A 14,786-nucleotide genomic window follows, 5' to 3' on the forward strand; every position below is an offset into this window, starting at 1 on the left:
CTACTTGGTAACTTGAGGGTAAGAGTATCTCTCATATTTCTCTAAGGAAGTAATCACCCATTAGCATTGGTAGAAAAAATGCCATGCTCTACAATCTTCTCCCATTATTTGGCACCCAGGCCTCACTGGCCTTACTTACACTGGGATGATGCCCCAGTGACAGACACTGCGTTTGTTTCACTGTATCTGCACAACAGCAAAGATTTGCCTTAGTGAGATTTCAAGTGTTGTACCTGTGATGCAAACAATAATTTCCATGACATATTTGGAATCTACAGGTATGCCATTTCACTTGGATTTTTGTCAGGCTAAACACACAGTGTAGGTGTGGCTTTAGTCTTCACAGGCTGATCATCAAGACATATTCATATATTACTCACAGAAGTTAAAAAGAATTCTGCATCAGATGGAGTAAAGTTACAACAGTAGATCAGTTAGGAAAAATGACTCCTTCCTGTGGACTGCTTAATAGTTTATAGCTTCCCTTTTAATATTATAAAAATTCCAGCACAGTATTCACAGGCAAGAAAATACCTGAATTCACTCAGCTATCATAAAAACTATCCAGTTACATGGTTTTTGAAAAGATGATTTTAAGAGGAAAATATAATTTTAAACCACCATAATATCTTTTGTGCTTGTTATTTGAAAACACAGATAGCTAAAAAGATTCTTGGCCACCTAGGCTTTTCTGAGAATAATGATTAGAAAACATAAATGAAGCATGAATAATTAATTATTTAATTAAAAGACCTTCATGTGGATTCCAATTCTGTGTACTTATTGGTGGGACACACCAGGCATGAACCTGTGGATAACGTAAATCACAAAAGAGAAAATTACTCCTCAGTCCTGACGTTCCTTTGTTGTATCATAGGTAGTTGTTGACTAAGAGACCTGCAGTGGATCCTAGAAAAATAAAAGAGAAAGGGTTTCTCTTTAAATAACACAAAAACAACAGTAGAAGTTTGTACCAATTACAGATTAAATTACTGGACTAAATTTATTTCTTTTTGATTCCCGTATAAGCCTTGCTGAACTCAATACTTGGTTTGCATTCATTTGGGCTACCCCAGTGGGGCTACGTTAGACAGACAGCAGACTTTGATTCAGTGAGATTCTCTTACTCTTTACATTACCTGAAGCGGGGAATGAAAGTTATATACATAGCTTCAAACCCTAAGTCTCTGAATTGCTGACCTGACTAGAAATGTGCAGACTCCTTTTATTAGATGTAGGCATTATGCCTAAAAGGGACCTTGATGCGTGTAGCCTGAGGCAGAATCCTGTACTACTAAAGAATTTCTTGCAGTTTTTTACCTAACCTGATCTTAAATCTTGTGAAGATTTTTCCTGATTTTTAAACTAATTGTATTTAAATTCTGCTCAGATCCATTTATCCCATGTGTGTGTACAACAATTTACTACCTTGCTGTATTTTCAATGTGCTTTTGCACCTTTGATGACTACTATCCTCTCTCTGTTCAGTCCATGTTTCTGTAAAATAAACAAACACAGATGGTTTAACTTTTCTTCATGAATCAGATCTTCTACACATCTTCCTGTTGCTCACCTATGGATTACCTCCAATTGATCTACATCCTTCTTGAGGTGTACTGCCCAGGAGACACAGTTCATCCATCACTCTAGCCTTCATGCTGCTTCAGAGAATAACAGGATTGGCTCACATATAACATGTACATCTAACAAGTCAGTTTTTTCAGAGTAGTTGTATTTAACATTTTTGCAGTTATATTACATTGCTGGCTAATGTTCAATTTTAGCTGCTGAATCTTCTTCTGCAGACAGTGTTTTAGGCTAACATAATTGATGCAGGTAAGAAGCCAGTTCATGAAGTACAGACGAAAGGATCTAGAATTATGACCAGTGCAACAAAGCCAGTAAACACCCACTCAGCAGGGGAGGAGTTAGTGAGAGGGTTTGTTAATTCCATTTTGTGCTGGTATCTCATACACATAATGTATTCCAATCAGACATTTCTGTGGTTTGAACAATTCCTCTCTGGTCGTTGATGAAAAAAGTAAAATAAATAAAATAAAAATTCAAATCAGGATTAACCTGAAAATGTAAAATGTGAAGCAACCAAACATGGACACCTCTGCTGCTTACTAATATAATTTGGTATCTGCTAAAGTGATGAAATGTTGGCAGGCTTCGGAATTACAGGAAGACAGACACCTTGAGAGGCAGAACATATTCCAGGCAAGAAGATGTAAAAGAGAAAACAGGAAAAAAAAAAAAAAAAAAGAGAAGGAGAGAAATAGGGAATGAAAAACGGGGAAGGAAAATAAACAAAAAACAGTGGTAACTAAAGGTATGGACAAGAGCTGTTAAGTGTAATACCAAGTGAGAGAACAACTCAGGGTGCAATGGAAAGTTTAGTCACTGTATAAGACAAGACTCAACCCTTGACCTTGGTGCAAACTTTCTATCGCCAGTAATGGGTGTTATGCCAGACACTGTGCCACATGTGTGCCCCAAGAGCATAAACAGGGTGTAATTTGCATGCCTCTGTCAGATGAGTATCATAGCCTCATGCTGAACTGAATCTCAAAGTCCAGATGAGCAGAACAAGCTTGGCATCAGAACCTCTCTGAAGGACATCCTGAAACTTAAAACCAACTCTAGAGGTAGATAGTAGGTTCAGTAGTCTCTCAGAAAGGGTGGCCACCTTACACCTAAGAAGCAGTTAAGTAAATGAGAGAAGGAGCCAAGAAAAGACTTAATGAGCAAAATATTAAGGACTGTTAGTAAATGTGTATAGTTAACACATATAATTGTTAAGAACACTTGCCAATCGTATGGCATAAGATCCTTGTCAGATATGGTAACTCTCTCCTTGACTGTTTCATGGCTGCTTGACTGCTCATTTTTATTCTTTTAGTTCTTTTCCTCTCTTTCAGCCACATGTCCTCTTCGTGTTTTCCCTGAGGAAGACTTTCACATTTCTATGTATGTTAGGTGGCCTTCATCTCCAACAGCGTGGAGCAACAGTGCCTGCCAGTGGCTGGCTGGGATAAACGCAGGCAGATTTTCCGGTGGGTAGCCTTTGGGACCTGGGACAAGCATGCCAGTTACCTATGATTGATCTGAGCAGTAAAGAAGAGAAAGGCGAGTAAAGAAGCCTGTCGCAGAGGCATTATGCCTGCTGCCTGCATTCCCGAGAAATTTCACAAGATTTATTCTGATTTTGAACACCGTGCTTGGAAATAAGCTCTAGGGAAAATGTTGTGAAGTGTGACAGACAGTTTAAAATTCCTCTCCCTGTCCACTCTGATCCATTTATAAAGATTTACATGCTGGTGTGCAGGCTTTTGCCCCTTAGTCCCCTGAGGATTGCTTCCTCATCCTGGGACAGTTTGTCCTCTGTCTGTAAGGCCCTACAGTCACAGTGGTCCAGGTCAGACTAACAGTGCCATGTCCTTTTTGGCACAGATTGGGCAATGGAAAATAATGAGATGCATGCCCTGGCAAGCTGGCAAGTGAATCTTGTTCCTGTTGCCTCCTTTTTTTTTTTTTTTTTTTTTTTTTTTAAGACAGATACTTGCCCTTGGGTAACAGCACGCCTGGTAGTTACTGCTGATTGACTAAGCTCTGGGACAAATCCACTGCTGACCACCACGGAAGGTTGCCCAGGTTCTCCTGGGAAGGGGAGCGGAGGGGAGGGAGGGGAGGGGAGGGGAGGGGAGGGGAGGGAAGGGAAGGGAAGGGAAGGGAAGGGAAGGGAAGGGAAGGGAAGGGAAGGGAAGGGAAGGGAAGGGAAGGGAAGGGAAGGGAAGGGAAGGGAAGGGAAGGGAAGGGAAGGGAAGGGAAGGGAAGGGAAGGGAAGGGAAGGGAAGGGAAGGGAAGGGAAGGGAAGGGAAGGGAAGGGAAGGGAAGGGACCACCAGATGGAATGTAGAAGTAATCTTTAGAGAAGAAAGGAAACAATTAATCGTTCTGCCCCTGAGACCCTCACTCTTCCTGATCTTCCAACTCCGACGTCAAAGGGGAGCAGGGAGCAGCCGTGGGGGGAAACTGAGGAGCAAGGCAGCTTCTACCGTGCAAAACCCGGCTTTTAGGCAGAGGTTTGGGAAGGCAGACGGCGACCTGCAGGGGGGCGGGGGCTCGGGGGCGGCGGCTTCTCCCCGTGGCACCGCCGCCTCCTCCGGATCCCCCCGGGTCCCCCACGCAGCCTGTGCTGGCAGCGTCCCTGGCTGCCCCCCGGTCCCGGCTGCCCGGGAACCCAGCGGAGCCCCCCGCATGCCCTTTGGCCCGGCCCAGCCCGGCTCGGCCCGGCCCTGGCATCGGCAGGGCCTCCCGCCGCCCCTGGGTGGCGGTGTTACCCCGTGGGACGCGGCCCCGCACCCCCCCCGCTCCGCGCCCCGGGGGCTCGGCCCTTCCTAGCGGGGTGTCGGGGTGGGGGAGGGGCATGTCGTCTTCCAGTGGGAAAAAAAGGGGGGAGAGGTATTGTGGGGGCAAGAGGATCAAGGGGATGCAAGAGCATCGTCAGTGCCTCCGGGAGGGAGGTTGGGGGGAGGTCTGGGTTAAGTTATGGGGCTGGAGAAATGTTTTTTGCAAGGGGGAAATATGGCTTCATCTCACGTAAGAAAAAAAGAAAGAAAAAAAAAGGGCGTGGGGGGAAAAATAAAGGATATTTAAATAGAAAGAACGGGGAGGAAAAAAACAGCGTTTTAAAAAGACGAGTTATTCACAGCTAAGTGTTAGGAATAAGGGAGTAGAGGTGATGGGGAGGATGGCTGGGCATTAAAGAAAAAGTGGGGAAAGTGTGTGGGGGGGGGTGGGGGTGGAAGAAGCCGATCTGCAGCTAGAGGCAGCGGCGGAGTAGGGCAGGCTCGACCACCTCTGTGTCACCCCGGGTGAGGCCGCTCTCTCTTCCCCTCAGCTTCTGCTTCCCTCGCCGGGAGACCCGCTGGACATCCTTGAGCGCTGCCCCGAGGAAAGCCAGTTTTGGGGAGCGGGGTGGCTGTGGGAGGCATCCGAGCATGACCTCCAGTTTCACACTGTGTCACTTCAACCACGACAGCCTGTCTGGGCTTTAAAAAATCCTTTGTTCTCTCCATCAGTACTTTACGATGAAGTTCTGTGTTCAGGCTCTTTTGCTTGCTTGTCACTGCCTGCTTGCCTTTCAGCCCTCACTGGTGTGCGTTTAGCTGTTTCTCTTGAAGAGATGCCTAGAGCTATTGGTGTTTACTGTTACTACATGTATATGTACGCTTGTGTGCAAGTGGGCATAGGCGCACAGGTTTATCCATATCTCTATAACTTACCACAGCCCACAAGCGTGTATTTGAGTGCTATTTAGACGTGCGTATGCCTGCAGATATATGCCTCCAGACAGACACACTTTGTGTAGTAGACTGGAATAGGTAATTCCACAGAATGCAGGAATAAGCTGAACAGCTCTGAAATGAGTGAGAAAAAGAGAGAGAAAGAGAGAGAGAAAGAGAGAGAGAAAGAGAGAAAGAGAGAAAGAGAGAAAGAGAGAAAGAGAGAAAGAAAGAAAGAAAGAAAGAAAGAAAGAAAGAAAGAAAGAAAGAAAGAAAGAAAGAGAAAGAAAGAGAGAAAGAGAGAAAGAGAGAAAGAAAGAAAGAAAGAAAGAAAGAAAGAAAGGAAGAAAGAAAAGACTTGCTTGACTGTGTCTGAACACAGTAATTTCACGAAGAGCAGTAAACTGAATATCCCAAACTTATGCTAAAATCCAAGCATATCCGTTTTTTAAAGTACGGGGAATGTTTACTTGCTGCGGGAAATGAAATCAAATTTAGTGACAGGCGTTTTTAAGTGCACAACAGGGTTGGACGGCCAAAGAGAAATAGCCTGGACACACACACACCACGTTTTACGACACAGAGCTATAAGCAACCTGGGGTTAGCGCCTGCCTCTTTATGATTAAAAAGGAAAATAATAATAATAAATTATCAATATCTTTCGGAAAGTCAATACATTACAAATGCAGCCTCGTTACCATACTAGAGGAAATGAAAAAAAAAAAAATGCTGCAGCTTGAGACGACGAGTCTTTTATTTCCCTTTTTGGATACATTTCATGTGTTTTCCCAAACACTCAGGCTGAGGGACATGCCTACCGAAACACAAACATGCACAGAACTCGCACACACATACGCACGGACAGATAAGATATGTAGTAGATTCTGACACATACAGGGTGGGGGGAAGAGCAGGAGAGAGAGAGAGAGAGAGAGGGAGAGAGAGAGAGAGATCCTCCTACCTGGAGCCATAGATTGCAAGATACGTAGTGTTACCTGGGGAAGTCAGAACAAGTAAAAACACATTGAACTTCAGGGCTCTATGAGGCAGTTGATCAAGATCAGTGCTTGCTCATTTTCTTCCTTAGACTGTCTGTCTTGGGTTTTTGTTTTACCGTTTTGAGCAGCTCTATCTGTTTTCCTCCCTCTTTAGCTTTACTATCGGAGCTGTTTTTGGTCACCATGGCTCTGGGAAGAGCTGCTTATCTGCGCGCTGTTGGTTTTTTACAGTTTGGCCGGCTTTGCTTCTGGGCAGCTTCAGAAATGCTCTTGACTGGGATTTAATCGACAAGATCAGTTCGACTTTTTGTGCAGTTTTTATGGCTCAGTCCATTCCCTAGATCATGCACAGAAACTTTCGCAAGTGGATTTTCTACGTGTTTCTATGCTTTGGAGTCATCTATGTCAAACTAGGGTAAGTCCTTGTGCACCACAAACCTTGTCTTTTGGGTCACGTTAGCGCGGAGCAAGCGCAGCCGAAAGAAGAGAAGCGATCGAGCGACAAAAGGACGGGAAGCGATCGTGTCTCGCCGCCGGGACCCTGGGGCAGGGTCGCGGTGCGGGGGGTGGCGGCGGGGTCGCTCCGGTGTCGCGGAGCCTGGAGGGAGCCGCTCTCCGGGGAACGCCGGATCCTCGTGTTTTACACCGCTCAGCCGGGCTTCGGTATTAGCTCTGGCTCACGGTACCCTCGGAGCCAAAAAAAAAAAATAAAAAATAAAAATAAATGAGCCCGACAGAGTTAACTCAGCCGCTGCTGATGAGACAATAGAGCGGAGCTTAAGTATTAAAAAGGAGAAAGGGGCGGGAGGAGGGGAATCCCTGCTCCGAACCTGCACTCGGGGATTTGTTTTATGCAGGCCTAGACACAATTTGCGCTCCTAACCATCACGCCGACGTGATGAAATTAACTTGACAACTGCTCCGGCTGCCTCCGCATCCCGGCGGCCGGGCGAACCGGGGGGGGGGGGGAAGGGGGGGGGGGGGCGCCGGCAGGGACGTATCGGGGGAACCGGGGGGGACCGGGGGGGCCCGGCCAGCGCTGCCGGGGATCTCGGCGGTGTCTCCGCGTTGCTGGATGGCAGCGGCCGAGACCGCGCTGTGATTTCAGTCGCCAAGTTTCTCCCTCTGCCTCTCCCCCCTTACCTGGGTGCCCTTATTAATATTGCTCGTCGCAGTAGGCTGACTTGAGTTGAATTTCCACATTCCTGAGCCCCAGCCGAGTCCTTACCTGTCGAGCTACAACCTCTTTAAAGATCCTGTCTTTGCATAGCTGTGGGATTTTTTTTTTAAAATGATCAAGAATGCATAAGGTGAGTTGCAATCCGAAAACACTTGCTTCCCGCCTTGAAAACAACACGGGAAAGAAGGGGGCGAAGGGGCAGCTCGCGCATGTGTGTGTGTGAAGGGGGAGCACGTCCCCGGGGAGCCAGGCCAGCAGCACGGAAAGGGCCGGCAGGGAAAAGCGCGGAGCCGGCCGCCGGGACCCTCCAGGGTCGCGCAAAGCTGTCGCCCGCCGCCACCCCCCGTCCCCTCCTCGGCCACCCTCCCGAGCAAAACGGGCGGCGGCGGGGAGGAGGGGGCCGGCGGGGCAACATAGGGGCGGTCTGCAGCGGGGGCAGCGCAGGAGCCGGTTGCACGATTTGGAGTGTTGGTGGGGGGTGGGGGGCTGCCGAACCGGGCTGCAACGGGAGCAAAAGGGAAGCGGTGCCCCCGCCGGCCGGTGCTCCTGCCCGCTCCCTCCCGGCCCGGCCCTGCCCGGAGAGTCCCCAGCAGGTTGCATTCACCTTCGCTCGCCCATCTGGCTAGCCACCTAATTCGTGGCCCGGGCACTGCGGCAGGGCTCCCAGCCCGCCCCTACGGCCGCAGGTGCCGCGGAAGGGTCCCCCGAGGAGCCTCGGGGGTGCGGGCCGGGCCGGGTACCTGCACCGCCGTCCTCTTGATCCCTAAATCCACCCAGACGGGGCGCCCCGTCTGCCTCGGTAGCTGACCGGTAGACTCTGTGCAAAGGCGTCCCTCGCGGAGGGGCACACGAGCTGAAAGAAAAGGGGTTGCAGAAGAAGGGGTAGTGCTAGTGCTATTCGCTTTCACTGCGGTTTTAATTGTAAAGGGAACAGAAGATTGGGCACGTGTTACAGTCTGGAAGGCAGATTTCTTTTCGAAATTGTGGCTGTTTTAGAAGGGGATTCGGGAGGAAAAAAAATCGCAAGAATGCTGTCGAACTGAGCCTGGAAATAAAATTGAGTGGAGGGCAGGAACAGTAAAAGCCCTTACAGAAACCCCATCAGATCCATCACCGTGCCTGTAAGGCAATGAGGATGCTTCATTTTCCCTGAACAATAGGAGAGAAATTTGCTCTGAGATCCAGGGCTACTTCTAGGCTAGGCATGTGGGATGCAATTATTTCCTCTTTCATCAGCCACTGGAACTACCATTTTGTTGAAACCATATCCTCTAAGCGTAATGATACCTTTCCTAGTGAGCTCTGTGCGTAGCAAAGGCATGGGGGGGGGGGGGGAGGCGATGAAGTGAGATAAAACACGGTTTGCCTCCCCGCGCCTTAGGTTTAGTTTGCAGGGTGAAGGAGAGATGGAGATAGCAAAGAACTTGGCTCATGCAGTTACGTTATTTGCCGCCGAGCACGTGTTCTTGTCTTAATAAAACGTGATCAGAGCTGGGCTTTCTGGCTGGACAGTGGCGAAGGGGAGCCCGAGGGGAGGGAAAACAAGACGATGCCCAGCTGCTGACTGGCGGGGCTGCTGCTGCGGCACGGCAGGGTCCCAGCGGAGGCTTGGAGTGGAGAAGCCGCTGTCCCCAGTACGGAGGAGGGAGCGAGACCCCACTCAGGTGGTCCTCCCTTCCTCCATCCCTCCCTCCACCCCTCCATCCCTCCTCCATCACTCCCTCCCACGGAATTCCCGTTCTTCCCAGTTCCATTTTGCATTCCCCAGTATGTTTCTGGCCGTGTCGAGCCTTGTTCCCGCACCGGCTGGCACAGGTGAGGGGGGTGAAGCCGCGGTGACCAGCAGCCCCCCTCCCCCCCGGCGCGGGGGGGTCCGCCTCTCGCCGTTGCGCCTTGCAGCCCCCCTGGCTCCCAGTATCTAGCGGCGAAAACATAGGTAATCAAACGGCGACCTCGGCTGGCAGCTGGATTGAAACAGACACGTTTCCTGCGAAGATCGCAGAGCAGCCAGCTCCAGTTTAATTAATAAACGCGTCGGAAGTCCAAAATCGCAGCTGTGCCACAGATGCAAATCGCAGCGGATGCTCTGGGGACGAGTGCTGGGACCCTCTGGAAAGACAGAGCGGCTGGCCGTGCCCAGATCGGGGCTCGGGGGGCAAGTCCCCCGTGTTCCCCGTCGTCTTTCCTGGACGGATAGAAGGAGGGCAGCCAGGGGGAGCGGAGAGGAGGCCCGCGGGGAGGAGGCCGAGGTGCGGCTCAAGGGGTGCAGGAGGAGGAGGGCAGGAGCTGGCCCTGCCCCGGGGAGCCACGGAAAGCTTGTGCCGGCGGCTCCTGCCCCAAACGCCAACGAAATCCCGCTCCCCTCTGAGCCTCCCCGTACCTGGGAGCAGCCTCGACGGCGGCCACCATGAGGGAGGCAGCGCCGGGAGCCCCGGAGAGGCCCCGGGAGGAGACGAAAGGGCTTCGACCGTGACCCCCCGGCCCCGCGCCGCGATGCCCTTGGCTATGCTGCCGCAGCCAGCCCGCCCGCTCCCCGCCAGCCCGACGTCGGGTCGCGTCAAGGGACTCATCTTTGACCCCCTTCTTTTCCCCTGCACTAGACTTGCAGCTTTGCGAGGTACAAGAAATACCTGGTTCCGACCTGAAAGGAGTCCAATGCGTTGCCTGCTGGACGTGCGGTCAAAGCTCTTTCTGTCTTCCGACGTGCTCTCCTGCCGGACACTGCAGGTTTTGGTGTAAGAAAGAAACCGCAGCTGGGAATACATGAAAGAAAGAAAAGGGAAATTCTTAATTCATGCCTGCTCTGCTTCGTCTGCCTTCTATCGCACGGTGCCGGCAACCATTTCGGTGCCTCCCTGCCCTTATTTTGTCCAGAAAACACATGTTTGTGGGAGAAGAAATGACAGATGCTGAAATGCTCATATTAGGTGCTACCGCCAGTACCGGCTCCTAGAGTGCCACACCATTTTATGGGGGTTATATTCGGCTTAACAGGTCGGTTTATTCGACAAAACAAGTGCACTTCTCGCTATTCCGGACTGCCATAAATATAGATACAATTTGCAGAGAATTTAACGCGTTATTGTTATCACCGGCATCATTGCTATTAATTTTCCGACGTAATAATCGGCCCGTGTTTTTAGCGAAAAAAAATATCTTCCCAAAATGAATCGGCACGATTTGGTTGATTTTATAAGACTTTCCTCCCTCTACACGACAAAGCTAGCTTCCTCCCGAAGCTGTGCAGAAGGGCAAAGCGTCTTCGTTTCAGCCGGGCTGGCTCAGCCCCTGCCAGCCTCACTTCGAAGTTTTCCAGCGTTTACTTTTCATTTTTAGGATTCACTTTCTTCCCTTCCTTCCCCCGCCAGGCACATCTTTAAAAGAACATTTTAAAATATATCTGAAGCCGAAAAAATGCTAGAAATAACCCATCAAAAATCGCTACTCGTTCTCCCAGTTCGCTTTCAGCTCTGCTGCCCCAGCCACTTTTTACATGTCTGAGAAGGGCAACGGGCATCACGGGAGATGCACAGCTATATGTCTCTCTCTCTCTATATGTGTAGACAGATGCACACACACAGTTAAAGAAGTATAAATACGACAATTTCAGAATCTTAAAGAATTACAAACAAATAAGACGATTCTAGGATGTAAGTAATCGTTGAGAGGCTTAAACTTCTGTCCCTCATTAATCGAGAGTAGCGTTCTCCAAATGACGCTCACTGTACCAGCGCATGCATTATTCAACTTGTAGATGAAAATCGTTAAATGAAACAAACCCCCGAGAAGACTCTTATCGGATATTCGGCGGGAAACACCGTTTTTACACCAATTCTGCACTCGCGATTCCATCTGAAGGATTATTTCGTTGTGCCGCAGGGACAGCTGCACCCATGTGCCGGGACTGGTTAACTCGAGGAGGTGTATCCGGGGTGTCTGGAGGAGCTCTCGGCCAAGAAAGCTTCTTCGGTCATTAGGCGATTAACCCGAGACGAACATTACAAATCCTACGGACCAAGGAAGCTTCGGAACCCAGTTCTTTTTCGCTCCGGCTGCACTTCAGCTAAACTCGCCGCGGCACACATTTCTCTTTGGGGCTTCGTTTGGAGACTCGAAGCCCACGTCCCTCCAGCAGGCTCCTACCAGCGAGACTTTGTTTCCTTACCCGAAAACCAGACGAATCCATTGCTCCGCGGGGCGAGGGGCTCCCGCTGGCCGCAGCAGGGTCGGGGCGAGCTCCCCCCGGCCCGGGGCCCGAGGGGCACGCAGGGGAGAGGGGGCTGATCCGCCGGCAAAGCGCCTAGCCCGCCCTGCATCCTCTGGGAAAGAAGGAGGGAAGGGGAGAGGCGGCAGTTCTGCCCCCGGGGGCTGCGGGAGAGGCTCCCGGCCGGCCGGGCACCGCGGCCCCCGCTCGCCCCCGTCACCCGGCTGCTGCCCACCCGTCCTTTCCCCCCTTCTCTCACGCCAAAGCCAGCCCCACCAGGAAGCTACGAGTGTGCACGTCTTTATTTCTCTCTTAGGCGGGCTAAGACAACGTGCACGTCCTTTTTTTTTTTTTTTTTTTTTTTTTTTTTTGTACAGAGGTCCCCCGAAACCAGAGCTTGATTTGCAACAGCAGGGGCAACAAGAGCCAAGAGCCCTCCGGGGCTGGAGGGGACGGCGGAGCCCTTCGGGGGAGCTGGGGCAGCCACCCATCATAAAGCAATTAACCAGGAGCTGCCGGCTCCTCCAGGACGTCTCCGAGCCAGAGCCCAAGAGCTGCCTTCGCCGAGGCACGGAGCGAGCCGCCCCAAAATGCAGCGCTGAGCGGGTGGGGACCGCTCCGAGAGCTGGGCGTACGGACAGGGCTGGCCCGGGGAGAGAGGGTGCATTGCAGCCCGAGCGAGATCGGTGTCTCTCCGTTGTCATCCTCTCCTTTAAAAAAAAAAAAAAAAAAAAAAAAAAAAAAAAGGAGGGAGAGAGAGAGAGGGAGAGAAAAAAAGTAGGCGGATTGCAGTGACTGACTGCCCAATGGCAGCCCCGAGTCTCAGGAGAGTTGCAGAAACAGGGAGAGAGAGAGAGAGAGGCACTTTCTGCCATCCAAATCCCTTAAACCATCCTCATTCCAACACGAGAACCCACTGTAACAACTTCCAACCACTGAGACATGACAGGCAGGAGCCCAGAGGCAGCAGCAGCAGCGAGAGCAGCAGCAGCAGCACATACTCTGCACAGGGAGCAGCATTAGCACCAGGGGAATACTAGACACAACAATACAAACAAACAAAAAAAAAACAGACAAAGCCCCCCAAGCCCAAGGGACTGGATTCCAACTCAGATTCAAGCCACAGCTGACACCAAAAAGGGTGGGGAGTTACGACCAGGGGGGGCCAGAAAGGAATAACCAAGGAAGCGAACTCCAAGAGTGTAAACGGGATTCAGCCATGATACTTTTTTCATCTCGCAGTGTGTTACTCTCAGTGTATTACCCTCAGATTTTCCTCATCCTTACCAGTGGGAGTTACCTGTAAGTGATCCAGATTTTTTTTTTGATTGTTATTTTTTCCAAATACCGTTTGAAATGCACCCGCTAGCTGCCTAGGGGCAATGCAAGCAGAGGGAGCCGGGACAAGCCAGCCAGCCCGGGCGGCGGCAGCTCCGCGCAGAGCGTGGTGGTGAGGATGATGATGGTGATGATGATTGATGATGATGATGGTGGTGGTGGTGGTGGCGGCGGAGCTGCTGGCGGTCGGGCCCCGACCGGGGAAGGTGCACCGCCAGGTAACTCCCGGGGATGCCCCGGCGGGGCCGGGACCCTGCGCGCCCCTCCGCGGGGCGGTGGCACCGGGAGGGCGGCGGGCACGGGGAGCGGAGCGGAGCGGAGCGGAGCGGAGCCGAGCGGCGTCTCCCCGGGGCCTTCGAGCCCGACTCCTCCTCCTGCCGGAGAAGAGACGGCCACGGCTCCGTGCTCGCCAGGGGAGACCCAGCCCGGGGGGAGCCGCGGCCGCGCTGCGCGGAGGCGCACGCTAGGCGGGTGCTTTTGCTCAGGAGGGATCTGCAGTCCCGCAGTTAGAGCTGGCTCCAGGACCTTTTCCTTGTGAGGAAGGGGGTGGAGGTAGGGGTGGGGGAAATGAGAGTCGGTGGGTGGGACTGCAAGGAGTTTCGGGCTCGCTTTTTTAATATCTATATCTGCATCTAACGTTGCGGGGGAGAAGTAGCGGCCAGGCTGCTCCGTGCGGGCTGCGGGGAGCGGCGGCCGCCGCGCTGCTGCGGGTCACGGGCAGGTCCGGGGCGCCGGCCGGGGGTGCCGGGGCAGCGGGCCAGGGGTCCCCGCACCGACCCGCCGCCGTGCCCGGAAGCCCGGCCGGGGCTGCGCTCCAGAGCCCCGAGGGGCTGCTGGAGGGGCTGCCGAGAGCCCCTGCCATCAGGCGAGGCGCGCCCAAGTTTTGGGGCAGCAGCGGGGACAGGAGGGCGCCGGGGGCTCGAGGAGCTGGTGTAGCGCCCGGACCCGCTCCCTCCCTTGAGCATCCCCCCGGGACCCGGCGCGCCCCTCCGTGCGGGGCGCCGGGCTCGGGGGGGCCCGGGGCTACCTCTGAGGCGGGCAGGTCGCCGGCTGTGCCCGGGGAGTCTCCTTGACTCCCGCCTGCGCTGGGAAGAGGCTGCTTCGGTGTCACCTCCTCACATTCCCCTCGGCTGCAGGTGCCGGGCGGATTTCTCTTCTATCCCACCCCCGCGGCTAGCACAGACCTCTATTCCACGGCGGGTGCAAAATTGGAGCTCCTACCCCTGAGGTGCCTGTGGTTTTCTATCTACCTATCTACCTATCTACCTATCTACCTATCTACCTATCTACCTATCTACCTATCTCACTACCTATCTCACTACCTACCTACCTACCTATCCATCCATCCATCCATCCATCCATCCATCCATCCATCCATCCATCTATCCATCCATCCACCTATCTATCCTATTCATCCATCCATCCATTCATCCATCCATCTGACTATTTTTCTTTCTGTGCATGCAAGTGAGCAATGCACATGCACATAAACAAGCACGTGTGCGTGTGTTCTTCTGTGTGCGCATTTTTTTTTTTTTTGTGGGCTATGGAAAAATATAGCCCACTGATAGGCAAGAAAAGTAGGAATAAACACAGACATAAAAAGAAACTAAACGCCTATTCCTGCATTCTTAATTCTTAATGAAATGCACATGCCTTGTCTACCGATTTTTAAAGGCGCTTGATTTATGGAGCCACGTTAGGTTTAATTCGGTGGGATGCTATTGATTAGACCAAACAGCCTGGGCTGCCCGCTTCTCTTCCCAGGAGGGATG

At 51.9% G+C, this 14,786-nt stretch overlaps 2 protein-coding genes across 8 annotated transcripts in view; one reads left to right on the forward strand and one right to left on the reverse strand.

Annotated features, from left to right (window-relative positions):
• Window positions 1-6,070: 6,070 nt before the first annotated feature.
• WNT7B (Wnt family member 7B) overlaps window positions 6,071-14,786 on the forward strand; it is a 97,765-nt gene continuing 89,049 nt past the window's right edge. The window contains exon 1 of one of the 4 annotated variants that reach the window (XM_040564659.1): window positions 6,071-6,704. In XM_040564659.1, coding sequence (XP_040420593.1) covers window positions 6,634-6,704 — 71 coding nt within the window. In that variant the 5' untranslated portion in view covers window positions 6,071-6,633. Of the gene's footprint in view, window positions 6,705-7,290; window positions 7,600-12,070; window positions 12,976-14,096; window positions 14,240-14,786 lie in introns of those variants that run through there. The other 3 variants (XM_040564670.1, XM_040564648.1, XM_040564680.1) reach the window with 3 other exon arrangements.
• Window positions 8,871-12,548, reverse strand: LOC121073592 (potassium voltage-gated channel subfamily C member 3-like). 4 transcript variants are annotated; one of them, XM_040564630.1, is made up of 3 exons: window positions 11,635-11,876; window positions 10,111-10,222; window positions 8,871-9,387 (listed from the first exon to the last, which is right to left on the reverse strand). In XM_040564630.1, the coding sequence occupies exons 1-3, from the start codon at window positions 11,653-11,655 to the stop codon at window positions 8,912-8,914; spliced, it is 609 nt and encodes a 202-aa protein (XP_040420564.1). In that variant the 5' UTR covers window positions 11,656-11,876; the 3' UTR covers window positions 8,871-8,911. The 4 variants fall into 4 exon arrangements, with proteins under 4 accessions (XP_040420564.1, XP_040420547.1, XP_040420567.1 ...); XM_040564613.1 differs by lacking the exon at window positions 8,871-9,387 and adding an exon at window positions 9,466-9,654 and having other exon boundaries at window positions 10,100-10,222; window positions 11,635-12,548; XM_040564633.1 differs by lacking the exon at window positions 8,871-9,387 and adding an exon at window positions 9,466-9,654.

This window comes from Cygnus olor, chromosome 1, assembly GCF_009769625.2.
Source record: "Cygnus olor isolate bCygOlo1 chromosome 1, bCygOlo1.pri.v2, whole genome shotgun sequence".
Taxonomy (NCBI): domain Eukaryota; kingdom Metazoa; phylum Chordata; class Aves; order Anseriformes; family Anatidae; genus Cygnus; species Cygnus olor.